At 39.0% G+C, this 14393-nt stretch overlaps 2 protein-coding genes across 2 annotated transcripts; both read right to left on the bottom strand.

Moving 5' to 3' along the window:
* Window positions 1–4636: 4636 nt before the first annotated feature.
* zgc:112294 (transmembrane protein 17A) lies at window positions 4637–7310 on the bottom strand. Its single transcript, XM_021622381.3, has 5 exons — window positions 6582–7310; window positions 6279–6382; window positions 6055–6168; window positions 5585–5754; window positions 4637–5259 (listed from the first exon to the last, which is right to left on the bottom strand). The coding sequence occupies exons 1-5, from the start codon at window positions 6712–6714 to the stop codon at window positions 5076–5078; spliced, it is 705 nt and encodes a 234-aa protein (XP_021478056.1). The 5' UTR covers window positions 6715–7310; the 3' UTR covers window positions 4637–5075.
* A 2140-nt stretch (window positions 7311–9450) lies between these two features.
* On the bottom strand, window positions 9451–13667 carry selenoe (selenoprotein e). Its single transcript, NM_001195778.1, has 4 exons — window positions 13511–13667; window positions 13239–13315; window positions 12595–12673; window positions 9451–9782 (listed from the first exon to the last, which is right to left on the bottom strand). The coding sequence occupies exons 1-4, from the start codon at window positions 13622–13624 to the stop codon at window positions 9639–9641; spliced, it is 414 nt and encodes a 137-aa protein (NP_001182707.1). The 5' UTR covers window positions 13625–13667; the 3' UTR covers window positions 9451–9638.
* Window positions 13668–14393: the final 726 nt, after the last annotated feature.

Genomic DNA, 14393 nt, shown 5'->3' with positions numbered 1-14393 from the left:
ATTTATGTAAGCTAAGCTGGCTAAGGTTATCCAACACTGCAAGTCTTCCAAGTCAAGGTAAGCTTTTGTGTTTATACATTTATTGCTACAGGGGCCAGCCATGGATTGGATTTGGTTTACTTGCGCGTTAGTTCTAGTTTGTTGACAATAACGTTAATATGGTGACAATGATGTGGGCTGTGTAGCAGTTTATGGTATGAAGATTTGGTTTGGAGAGGTTTTTAATCCTGGTCACAGACAGCTGTTGTGTTGTGCACTGAAGTCCACAAGCAAAGGGACAAGGTGAGATGAGGAGAGCAAATAGATGCAAAAAGGAATTATACGAGCAAAGTGGTGCTATGAAAATGAACTGTGTGCGGGTGATCAGGGGTGCCTTCATTCACAGGGAGACCATGAGGAAAATGGTATTACATAGGACTACATTTCATAAGCAGGGGTTGGATTTTTAAATAGGCTATATCTGTCAAAAGCCCCTTCTAACATGCATCAGTTGTCCTGATTTTCAAAAGGCGCATTGTGATCTGATCGTGATGAGATATTCCTGACCACTTCCAGAGCTAGTCGAAGATGCATCTTATACGGATATCCTTGAAGTGTAAACTGATACAGACAAAGAAATCTTTTAAATTTGGCCAAAGTCACGGTTGTCCCACCCTCTCAAAAAAACACACTCAGATCCAGGAGGCTGTTGTTTCTCATCAGGTTTCACACAGCTCTCACAGCACCGCCACCACATGTCCCAGGGATCACATTTCTGATTACCTTCAAGCTGCACCCAATTATAATTAAGGAGAAGACAGGTCTGCTACCTCAGAAGAGGGAGAGAGAGTGAGAGCAAGAGAGAGAGAAAGAAAGAGAGAGAGAAAGAGAGAGCGCGAGAGAGAAAGAGATGGAGAGAGGAAGAGAGAGAGAGCGAGTGGGAGAGAGAGAAAAGAGAGAGAGAGAGAGAGAGAGAGAGAGAGAGAGAAAGAGAGAGAGAAAGAGATGGCGAGAGAAAGAGAGAGCGGGTGGGAGAGAGAAAAAGAGAGAGAGAGAGAGAGAAAAAAAACGAGAGAGAGAGAGAGAGAGAGAGAGAGAGAGAGAGAGAGAGAGAGAGAGATGACCGTACTCTGCAGGGATATTAATAAAATCCAGAAGAAATACAATAAAAAGTATGCTGGGTTCCAGACAGAGAGAGAGACACTCAGACACTCGCAGGTCCATTTCAAAGGGAGGTGAAAGCACAAGGAGAAACAATATATTTGATGAGGTAGTGAACAGGCTTTTATTCACCACACTCAGCCAATGAAAGGCAATTTGATGAGAATCCTGAGAAGCCGGAGTGGCCTGTGTCTAAGATAAATCCTGGAACTCCTTAGGGAATTGTGTAAACTTTTTTTCTCACCACGGTTTCTACTCCATATTCCTTTTCAATGTCAAATGGTGTTCAAACATTGTAAACATGATTCAGGAGAAGGGCAGGGAGGGCAGGGTCATCTGTTGAGCAGTTTCTCTGGAATAGAGAGAACATGAGGAAAATGCTATTACACAGGACTACATTTCATAAGCAGAGGTTGGATTCAATAGGCTATATCAGTCAAAAGTTCCGTTCATACCTGGTTCTAACATGTGTCCATTGTCCTGATTTTGAGCCCTAGGAGGCTAGGACCATGCCTCAGGATAACCTCAGGACTACCTGGCCTGATGACTCCTTGCTGTCCTCAGTCCACCTGGTCGTTCTGCTGCTCCATTTTTAACTGTTCTGCCTGCGGCTATGGAACCCTGACCTGTTCACCGGACGTGCTACCTGTCCCAGACCTGCTGTTTTCAATTCTCTAGAGACAGCAGGAGCGGTAGAAATACTCTGAATGATCGGCTATGAAAAGCCAACTGACATTTACTCCTGAGGTGCTGATCTGTTGCACCCTCTACAACCACTGTGATTATTGTTATTTGACCATGCTGGTCATCTATGAACATTTGAACATCTTGGCCATGTTCTGTTATAATCTCCACCCGGCACAGCCAGAAGAGGACTGGCCACCCCTCATAGCCTGGTTCCTGTCTAGGTTTCTTCCTAGGTTTTGGCCTTTCTAGGGAGTTTTTCCCAGCCACTGTGCTTCTACACCTGCATTGCTTGCTGTTTGGGGTTTTAGGCTGGGTTTCTGTACAGCACTTTGAGATATCAGCTGATGTAAGAAGGGCTTTATAAATACATTTGAGTTGATTTGTCAAGAGGTTTAGAAAATCAAAAAACGTATTGTGATCTGATCATGATTAGATCTTCCTGACCGCCAGGGCCAGTCGAAGATGCATCTTATCCTTGAAGTGTAAACGAATACGGACAAGAAAGCTTAGACATTTGGCTAACGTCACGGTTGTCCCGCCATCTAAAAAAAAATCACACTGGACAGTTGAATTACGATCATGGTCTTCATTAGAAACTATGCGCCTACTGTTGTCAGATGCCACTGTCCAATACCATGTCCAGCTCAGAATAAAATAGGCATATTATATTATATAGAAATAAAGATATGCGTAAAGAGATATCATCCAGAATGAGAGAAAAATGGTTATCATGTTCCCACGTCCAGTGCCAACGCAACATTAAATATTTAAAAACATCGGCTACAGTAAGGGAATATGACTGTAATAGCAGAACTGATCTCAAGCTGTATTAGTGATCCATGGGACAGACTATGATGGAGTCACTGCAGAAGAGCGCAGTACATGACAAGTGTATGGTCAGGTATAATATGAATGCCTAATGTTTAGATCTAGTTTTTCTATTGTGTTATTGACTGTGCGTTTGTTTATGTTTAACTCTGTGTTGGCCAGGTCGCAGTTGTAAATGAGAACCTACCTGGTTAAATAGAGGTGAAATAAATAAAAACAAGTCAGAATGAACGGTGGATGGGTGGTGAATAGTCTTTTAGCATTTTCCAGCTTTCAATAAAGTGCAGAAGATGTCCAAACTGATGCATAACGGCGCATAGCTTTCTGGAAGCATGAGCGAGGCCACTGTCCAATATAATGTAGGCTTCAAAACGAAGGACTCTTTAAGCTACTTCTAGATGTACACTTTATTCCTTTATAAAGCCATTTGCTTTACATGTGTGCTCCTTTGCCCTTTTTATCGATTGCACTTTTTATCGATTTCCCCCCCCCCGTGAGTCTCGCAATAGGTTATCATATTGATGTTCCGTCAGCGAATTATCACTGGTCAATTATTTGGCGGAAACTAAAACAGGGTCGTTCTGCCAGCTTGTCACTTTTTTCCCTTTGGTACTGTTTAGCCCTATGCTAAAGGTTATTGCAATACAAGATTACAATTATATAAAGACAACGTATATAAACATCCATGCGAAAAGAACAACCCTGTCCAGACCTATTTGGACATTGCTTTGCGCCATTCAGAGACTCACTTTGTAGTCTACTCTGTAACGGAACATGTTTCTGTTTTTAGGTTACATTAGGAGCTAAGAGTCATTTTTATTTATAATGTGCAATAATTGTATTTTGTAAACACATCCAGATACTCAGCTAATTTGTGTGGTGACTATTTTAGGGATGGGAGAGCTTCTCCTTAATACTTATTTGTATGGCTGTGGACAGCTCGAGGTCATAGGGACAGTAGCCTATTACGCCCAGTCTTACATCGTTGCATAACAAAAGTAGGCTGTAATGATGAGAGTATAAAAGTATTGACTTTAAAAGTGTGCTATTTTCTCTCAATTGATGCAGCTTATGCCACAATAGGGGTGCAAAGCAGGTTGGAATCATTTGCATACAGGGAGGGGCCATTGAATCTGGTCACAATATGAACGAAGATAAGAGACCCATTTTATTACCATGTGTAGATGCCACAAATCTCGATCAGATAGTGATCAGATCGATTTGATGGGCTAGAGAGAGATAAGCTTGACTCGAAACACATTGAGGCTGTGATTTCTATTTAGTGATATATAATCATTTTGTTATTTGTAGACAACCTTTAGGATTGGTGGTCAGGTACAAGGTTGCTTGTATGCTGGTTATTAGATGTTTTTAGTTGAAATGTGTTGTTGAAAGATAACTTTTAAATCTTGGAAGAGAACCACTCCTTCTCGAACAAATAACTTGTTGTCTGGTGTACAGGATGGTCATTTAATTCATGTTAATTTGAGATGTGTTATCCAGCATATTTTCAAAAGTGCTCTTTTAAACTGTGCTGCCTTTGTTCCTGTCTCCTTACAGCTCCTGACAGCTTCTGACCAACTTCTGACAAACTCCTGACAGCTCCTGACAGCTCCTGGCAGATTCTTACCAGCTTCTGACAGCTCCTGACAGCTTCTGACCAGCTTCTGACAGCTCCTGACCAACTTCTGACAAACTCCTGACAGCTCCTGACAGCTTCTGACCAACTTCTGACAAACTCCTGACAGCTTCTGACCAACTTCTGACAGCTTCTGACCACTTTCTGACAGCTCCTGACAGCTTCTGACCAGCTCCTGACAGATTCTGACCAGTTTCTGACAGCTCCTGACAGCTTCTGACAGCTTCTGACCAGCTTCTGACCAGCTCCTGACAAGCTTCACTTGTATAGACAATCAGAAAGGCTCTCTAACCAGTATCTGTGCATCATGACACTTTGTGATTATTCTGCCTGACAAATTGGGACTTTGCAACACTTTTCAGTTTATTACTAACCCCTCTTATGGCCATTTAGTGCCACCATGTGGTTCTAATATGTTATGACCATCACTACTACCGGTGTCCAATAATATTTTTTACACGTGTTTTATATCTAGAAATGAAAACACAACAATTATAAAACAGTGCATCAACTCATCTTTTCATAAAGATGACAAAATCCAGCATTATATTTTGAACATCATGGAACACTTCAAAAGCTTCCTCCCTCTTTGGAAAATCATTTCAAGGCTGTATTCACCCCTACGACTTTACCTCCAGATCATACCCCATCTCCCAGTCCCTTCAAGAACTCTCTTCCACATTAAACTATTCACCCCTACGCCTTTCCCTCCAGATCATACCCCATCTCCCAGTCCCATCCATCCCAGTCACAGTGTTCCTGGTTGTCTCTCTGTGCTCTATCAGTGGCTGTGAACGTTATTGGTGTGTGGTGGCATGGGCAGAACAGTCCTCCCATAATATGGCATGCCGAAGGCTGGGCTCTTTCCCGCTATGTGGAGGTGGTGATGGTGGAGGTGATGAAGGTTTTCCACCTCCCCAAACTGCCTGAGGTGGAACAGCAGGGTTAACTTCCTGGTCATGGCCCTGAGGGTGAAGAAGAAGAGGAAGAAGCAGAAGAAGCAGAAGAAGAAGGGAGAGAGAGAATAGGAATATATTACATATCATGACTGTCTCTGAACAGATGCCACGACCATTGAGAGGTAAACATATACTTTTTTCTGCTGTCCACGCTCTGCATGAGATTGGTTGATTCCACTGACAGTATAAGTCTACATCAGCTTTCCATAGACACTCCTCTGTGATGGCTCCTATATGGCTCAGGTTATAGAGCATGGCACTAGAAACGCCAAGGTTGTGGGTAAAAGCATCTGATAAATGGCATACAGTACTATACAGTACATCATCCTACCTGAGGGCGAAGAAGGAAGCCAGGAGCTCTGAGAGGATGAAGAGAAGGTAGATGGAGTGGACGGCCCTCTCCAGAGGGAGGATGATGATGTCCTCGTCAGTCAGGAAGAAGAGTAGAATGGGCAGCTGGAACAGGAAGGATATCAGCCAGAACCCAGCCAGCTCTGGCACCTGATCACAGAGGGAGGAACACAGAGAAAGAGACTGAAGCGACAGAGTGGAAGAGACAGGGAGAAAGAGACATACACACACAGATGTATGAAGACACACACACACACAGTCAGACACTTAGTGTTGCGTCCTAGCCAAGTGTGCGCGCAGTGGGAATGTTTACACACCTACTCACACAGGGTACTTAAACAGGCAGTGTATCAGATCAGATATTCATTGAGTTTGTGGGAAAGGGGTAGACAGTGAAGGAGAGAGGGGGAGAGGAGAAGCGTTTCCAGAGAGGAAGTTAGATTCAGTTACCTTCTCTTTGAGGTTTCCGATATAGCCCAAATAGAGCCTGGTCATTTCACAGATGGTAAGCAGAACCACTCCAGTCACAAGTAGAGCCTGGTAGTACCCAGGCAGGTAATACAACTATGACAAGAAAGACATATTGTATTATTGATCTGGGTATTCCATACATAATAAATTGAGAGTTGGGAAACCTTGGGGGAAACCTCTGAAGTCAGTAGGGAAAAAGTCACCTTTAGATCCAGCATGAGAACAGCAGAGACCCACCAGCATGGGAAATAGAATATGTTGAAGTACAGGATCATCTGAAGGGGTAGGTGAGACACCAACTCATTGACTGGAATATAAAAACATAAAACTATTTATATTTGAAGTTTCGCAATTTGAATTATACAAATGCTTTCCTGAATATCCAAAAATATATCCAAAAATATATAAAATACTTTCCTAAAACAAAACAAAATCCCCAATAATATTTGACACAGGCATTATACAGCATACAGTACTCCATATATTGTAGCAGGCAACAGGCCTACCTGTTTTATCATCCTGGTCCTTGTTGTAGTCACTGCTAAAGTCCCCTGTCCTGTTGTTAGTGAACACGGATCCACCGACAGAGGCCAGGCCCATCCGGAGGTTCTGGGGTATGGGGGAGTAGAACACAGGCATTGTGGCCCAATACAACCATGTACCGCTACCACTCTGTGTGTGTCCAGAAAAATGTATGCTATTCTTAAACTAATAGAAAATAAATTGGTGTATAGAAACAGAAGACAGAGTGTGTGTGTCCCTGATTGAGGACTACAGGGATTAGTCAGTTAACCAGACAGCAGCGTCTACTAATCAGATTATCGGAGTGGTGGGAGGAGGAAGACAGAGGATTAGCACCCTTGACAGACCTAGGAGCGTGTCTCTGTCTCTGTATTCACTATGTTATTATTAGGGTTTAATATGTGGGAGGAGAAAGTATGATGGCAATCAGCGGTTTTTAGATGACAAATGAAAAAATTAATAAGGAGAAAACTGAAAATATACTGAACAAAAATAAAAATGCAACATGCAACAATTTCAATGATTTTAGTAAGTTACAGATGAAGAAGCCAGACATGGAGTCCTTGGATGGCGTGGTTAAACGTGGTCTGCGGTTGTGAGGCTGGTTGGACGTACTGCTAAATTCTCTAAAACAATATTGGAGGCGGCTTTTGCTAAAGAAATGAACATTCAATTCTCTGGAAATACAGTGCCTTGCAAAAGTATTCGGCCCCCTTGAACTTTGCGACCTTTTGCCACATTTCAGGCTTCAAACATAAAGATATAAAACTGTATTTTTTTGTGAAGAATCAACAACAAGTGGGACACAATCATGAAGTGGAACGACATTTATTGGATATTTCAAACTTTTTTAACAAATCAAAAACTGAAAAATTGGGCGTGCAAAATTATCCAGCCCCTTTACTTTCAGTGCAGCAAACTCTCTCCAGAAGTTCAGTGAGGATCTCTGAATGATCCAATGTTGACCTAAATGACTAATGATGATAAATACAATCCACCTGTGTGTAATCAAGTCTCCGTATAAATGCACCTGCACTGTGATAGTCTCAGAGGTCCGTTAAAAGCGCAGAGAGCATCATGAAGAACAAGGAACACACCAGGCAGGTCCGAGATACTGTTGTGAAGAAGTTTAAAGCCGGATTTGGATACAAAAAGATTTCCCAAGCTTTAAACATCCCAAGCAAGGAGCACTGTGCAAGCGATAATATTGAAATGGAAGGAGTATCAGACCACTGCAAATCTACCAAGACCTGGCCGTCCCTCTAAACTTTCAGCTCATACAAGGAGAAGACTGATCAGAGATGCAGCCAAGAGGCCCATGATCACTCTGGATGAACTGCAGAGATCTACAGCTGAGGTGGGAGACTCTGTCCATAGGACAACAATCAGTCGCATATTGCACAAATCTGGCCTTTATGGAAGAGTGGCAAGAAGAAAGCCATTTCTTAAAGATATCCATAAAAAGTGTCGGTTAAAGTTTGCCACAAGCCACCTGGGAGACACACCAAACATGTGGAAGAAGGTGCTCTGGTCAGATGAAACCAAAATTGAACTTTTGGCAACAATGCAAAACGTTATGTTTGGCGTAAAAGCAACACACCATCCCCACTGTCAAACATGGTGGTGGCAGCATCATGGTTTGGGCCTGCTTTTCTTCAGCAGGGACAGGGAAGATGGTTAAAATTGATGGGAAGATGGATGGAGCCAAATACAGGACCATTCTGGAAGAAAACCTGATGGAGTCTGCAAAAGACCTGAGACTGGGACGGAGATTTGTCTTCCAACAAGACAATGATCCAAAACATAAAGCAAAATCTACAATGGAATGGTTCAAAAATAAACATATCCAGGTGTTAGGATGGCCAAGTCAAAGTCCAGACCTGAATCCAATCGAGAATCTGTGGAAAGAACTGAAAACTGCTGTTCACAAATGCTCTCCATCCAACCTCACTGAGCTCGAGCTGTTTTGCAAGGAGGAATGGGAAAAAAATTCAGTCTCTCGATGTGCAAAACTGATAGAGACATACCCCAAGCGACTTACAGCTGTAATCGCAGCAAAAGGTGGCGCTACAAAGTATTATCTTAAGGGGGCTGAATAATTTTGCACGCCCAATTTTTCAGTTTTTGATTTGTTAAAAAAGTTTGAAATATCCAATAAATGTCGTTCCACTTCATGATTGTGTCCCACTTGTTGTTGATTCTTCACAAAAAAATACAGTTTTATATCTTTATGTTTGAAGCCTGATATGTGGCAAAAGGTTGCAAAGTTCAAGGGGGTCGAATACTTTCGCAAGGCACTGTAGCTCTGGTGGACATTCCTGAAGTCAGCATGCCAATTGCATGCTCCCTCAAAACTTGAGACATCTGTGGCATTTTGTTGTGTGACAAAACTTCACATTTTAGAGTGGCATTTTATTGTCCCCAGCACAAGGTGCATCTGTGTAATGATCATGTTGTTTAATCAGCTTCTTGATATGGCACACTTATCAGGTGGATGGATTATCTTGGAAAAGAAGAAATGCTCGCTAACACGGGTGTTAACACATTTGAGAGCAATACATTTTTTTTTTGTGCATATGGAACATTTCAGGGATCTTTTATTTCAGCTCATGAATCATGGGACCAACATTTTACATGTTGCGTTTATATTTTTGTTTAGTATACATAAAACCAATGAAACAGTACCCTGTAATAGGTTCAGGATTAATGAAGGTAATCTTTTAAGTCAACATTACCTTTTTGGTACGCTAACTGCTGTCATTACCTGCTGAAACTCTACTGTACAGCGTTTTATTTGGATGGAAGACAGACAGCATATTATACCACAGAGTCAGCATGAGACACATTCTATGTAACTTGTTTAAACTTTTATTGACAAATGTATATTTTAAAAGAGACAGTGTGGTAGGCTCTGCTCTGTATAGCTGCACCGAGTCGTTTGTTCTCAAATTAGGGTCTGGCTCATGTTGTGACCTTGGGACCCCTCTCATCATCTGTGACTGGATGCAGTGACAGAGTCTGGCCACCAGATCTTATTGTGCTCACAACTCGTCCCTGGGGGCTCTCAGGGGAAAGTGTTGAAACTCCTTTGGCACCTCCTCTCCCTTCTGAGATCTCTTGTAGAAACCCAGAGAGTCCAGCAGGCTACTGATCTCATCCACCTTCATCTTCTTCACAGGGACAGTCTGATACAACACATACAACATGCTTACATTCAGTACAGGCAAGCGACCATGATAACCATACTAACTATAATAACCATAATAACTATAATGACCATAATAACTATAATGACCATAATAACTATAATGACCATAATAACTATAATGACCATAATAACTATAATGACCATACTAACCATAATGACCATAATGACCATAATAACTATAATGACCATAATGACCATACTAACTATAATAACCATAATAACTATAATGACCATAATAACTATAATGACCATACTAACCATACTAACTATAATAACCATAATAACTATAATAACCATAATGACCATAATGACCATAATAACTATAATGACCATAATGACCATACTAACTATAATAACCATAATAACTATAATGACCATAATAACTATAATGACCATAATGACCATAATAACTATAATAACTATAATGACTATAATAACTATAATAACCATACTAACTATAATGACCATAATGACCATACTAACCATAATGACCATAATAACTATAATGACCATAATAACTATAATGACCGTAATAACTATAATAACTATAATGACTATAATAACTATAATAACCATACTAACTATAATGACCATAATGACCATACTAACCATAATGACCATAATAACTATAATAACTATAGTGACTAAAATAACTATAATAACCATACTAACTATAATGACCATAATGACCATACTAACTATAATAACCATAATAACTATAATGACCATAATAACTATAATGACCATAATGACCATAATAACTATAATAACTATAATGACTATAATAACTATAATAACCATACTAACTATAATGACCATAATGACCATACTAACCATAATGACCATAATAACTATAATGACCATAATGACCATAATAACTATAATAACTATAATGACTATAATAACTATAATAACCATACTAACTATAATGACCATAATAACTATAATGACCATACTAACTATAATGACCATACTAACTATAATGACCATAATAACTATAATGACCATAATAACTATAATGACCATAATAACTATAATGACCATAATGACCATAATAACTACAATGACCATAATAACTATAATGACCATAATAACTATAATGACCATAATAACTATAATGACCATAATGACCATAATAACTATAATGACCATAATAACTATAATGACCATAATGACCATAATAACTATAATGACCATAATAACTATAATGACCATAATGACTATAATGACCATAATAACTATAATGACCATAATAACTATAATGACCATAATAACTATAATAACTATAATGACTATAATAACTATAATGACCATACTAACTATAATGACCATAATGACCATAATAACTATAATGACCATAATGACCATAATAACTATAATGACCATAATAACTATAATGACCATAATGACCATAATGACCATAATAACTATAATGACCATAATGACCATAATAACTATAATGACCATACTAACTATAATGACCATAATAACTATAATGACCATAATGACCATAATAACTATAATGACCATAATAACTATAATGACCATAATAACTATAATGACCATAATGACCATAATGACCATAATAACTATAATGACCATAATGACCATAATAACTATAATGACCATACTAACTATAATGACCATAATAACTATAATGACCATAATGACCATACTAACCATAATGACCATAATAACTATAATGACCATAATGACTATAATGACCATAATGACCATAATAACTATAATGACCATACTAACTATAATGACCATAATAACTATAATGACCATAATGACCATACTAACCATAATGACCATAATAACTATAATAACCATAATAACTATAATGACCATAATAACCATACTAACCATAATGACCATAATAACTATAATGACCATGATATCCATAATGACCATAATAACTATAATAACCATAATAACTATAATGACCATAATGACCATACTAACCATAATGACCATAATAACTATAATGACCATAATAACTATAATGACCGTAATAACTATAATGACCATAATGACCATAATAACTATAATGACCATAATGACCATAATAACTATAATGACCATAATGACCATAATAACTATAATGACCGTAATAACTATAATGACCATAATGACCATAATAACTATAATGACCATAATGACCATAATAACTATAATAACTATGATGACCATAATGACCATAATAACTATAATGACCATAATAACCATAATGACCATAATAACTATAATGACCATAATAACTATAATGACCATACTAACCATACTAACTATAATAACTATAATGACCGTAATAACTATAATGACCATAATGACCATAATAACTATAATGACCATAATGACCGTAATAACTATAATGACCATAATGACCATACTAACCATAATAACCATAATAACTATAATGACCATAATAACTATAATGACCATAATGACCATAATAACTATAATGACCATAATAACCATAATGACCATAATAACTATAATGACCATGATATCCATAATGACCGTAATGCAATAGGTTCACAAAAGACACAGAGGATTTATTAACATCACATTCTCTTGAACTGTTTCAGACTACACTGATATGCTCTTGTTTTTTCCTTGCATAATGCCTTCTTCAATTAGTTATTTATCCCTCCCTAATCTTGCCACGCTTGAGTCAAGCTCAGGAAAATAGATGTTATTTCCCCAAGCATTTTGCTGATAATCTTTGTCTGACACGTACAGTAGGTGACATGTAACACCTTGAATGGGAATCCATATCTAACCTGAACAACCTCATCCTTATCATCATAGAAGATCAGACGTGGATTCTTCTCCTCTCCTGAATCATATTCCAGGTTGTGACTTCAGTGGAAAGGAGGATCAAGGAAAAAACATGTACAGCCGATATCCTGAAGACAGATTAAACCCAGTCTTGGACTAAACATCTATTTCTAAGAAGATTCTCCATAAAGCATTCTCTGATGTTCATTCCCTGATTCTCCAGTTTAAGTCCAGGACTAGGCTCAATCTCTGTCTGTAGAATACAAGAACAATCTACTTCTGGATATATTTCCACTGAGGTCAAACATCATTAAACATACTTAAACACTGACACATGATGGTTTCAAATAATTATGTTTCCCGAAGGCCTGGTTAGACACACTTGTGGTTTGAGGCCAATTCATGCTGGTATAAAACTGGGCTGTCGCTAACACAAATTGTCTTGTTTATCTGGGAGGTTGTGAGAAAATACAAAAAGGCTTTGTAACCATATGAGGTAATGACAACTCAGTACAGTTCAATGCAGACTTGATCTGACAAGAAGCGATCAGCCTGTTACAAATCTACATAGTAACCACAATAAAATGCTACTGCAATGCCCATAACTCTATCTGAAACCTCCACAGAAACCACAATAGAAGGATACTACAATGCCCATCGCTCCATAAGGAATGTATAGAGCTCAGGCATCTTCTTGATGGCTCATCCAACTACACTTGGAGCCTGAGGGAAAGAGGAACAGACAATGAGCATTCGTCATTCACCACGACCACCATGTGAAATGTGCTTCTCTGCAGTTAGATTAAAGATAGCGTAGCCTCCATGTGTTAGCAATAAATATGTGTCCTGCTCCAAGGTATGACGTTAAACCAAGTACAGTCATTTCACTAACTGAATCACCACATCGGTAAGACTTACCTTTAGTATGCCCTTGGCTATTACAGGTCTCTCTTCAATAGCTGTATCTGTGACATTTTCTTCCGTCATTCCTGTGGCAGAAAAGGCCAGCGTGAGCAACAAAAAGATCCACATGTTCGAGCCTAAACTTTGCTTCTTGAGTATTCAGTGGAGTTCTTTCGACAAATGACACAGAAAATTACCTTGGGGGTGACACTAGACCCCTATGCTCAGGTTGGACTGAACCAGGATGCAGGGCTGAGGGGGGAGAGGGTCCCTTGAATTTTTTTTCTCCTATTTTTTGGGGGGGGGGTTGTACTCAATGACAGACATTATGGGGAATTGTCACCAGATGGGAATAGTACTTGTTCTATTTGCAATGGATTGGATATAAATAAAGATGTTAATGAACACTTTCTGTCAGGATTGAAACCCCCTGACTAACTCCGCAAAAGGTCCTCTGTCTCTGTAGTGGTCCACGTAACTCTTCAGCACACCTGTGTCCTTATCACCTTTTCCCAGTGCAGGAAGCTGGTGAAAACGCACCTCATGGCACACTGCAGTACATTTACTACAACTTGTTATACCTATATGTATGACGGTAAAATACATGCTGAACCGTGTACTACAGAGAACTTTCTCCATTTCCCCACAAATAAATAATACATTAAATGGAACAACAGTAGAACAACAGTATAGCTGCAGTATGTCAGGTTAAAGTAAATGGTTACATTAAATAAGCATGCCTTTAATCCTAGAAGTTTTCCTTAAAATGCAGTCCAATCCCATGACACAACAATGCAGTACATGACAAAAGACACGTGTTTTTTCATAGTAAAACCTTTGCTTTGACTCTGTCTAGTAATCAGCAGAATGTACACTAGGTCACCCCTAGGGGGCACTA

Source organism: Oncorhynchus mykiss, chromosome 11 (genome assembly GCF_057628025.1).
Source record: "Oncorhynchus mykiss isolate SJ-2025 chromosome 11, ASM5762802v1, whole genome shotgun sequence".
Classification (NCBI taxonomy): Eukaryota; Metazoa; Chordata; class Actinopteri; order Salmoniformes; family Salmonidae; genus Oncorhynchus; species Oncorhynchus mykiss.
Note: the sequence above shows the minus strand (reverse complement) of the source record. Positions and strands in the feature narration are given on the sequence as shown.

Bases quoted from the DNA above. Each gene is read 5' to 3' on its own strand.
- zgc:112294 (XM_021622381.3), bottom strand. From the start codon at position 6,714: ATGCCTGTGTTCTACTCCCCCATACCCCAGAACCTCCGGATGGGCCTG. The intron at 6,383-6,581 runs GTAGGCCTGTTG...TTTATATTCCAG, and splicing joins GGACCAGGATGATAAAACAG to TCAATGAGTTGGTGTCTCAC. The intron at 5,260-5,584 runs GTAGGATGATGT...CTTCACCCTCAG, and splicing joins GCTTCCTTCTTCGCCCTCAG to GGCCATGACCAGGAAGTTAA.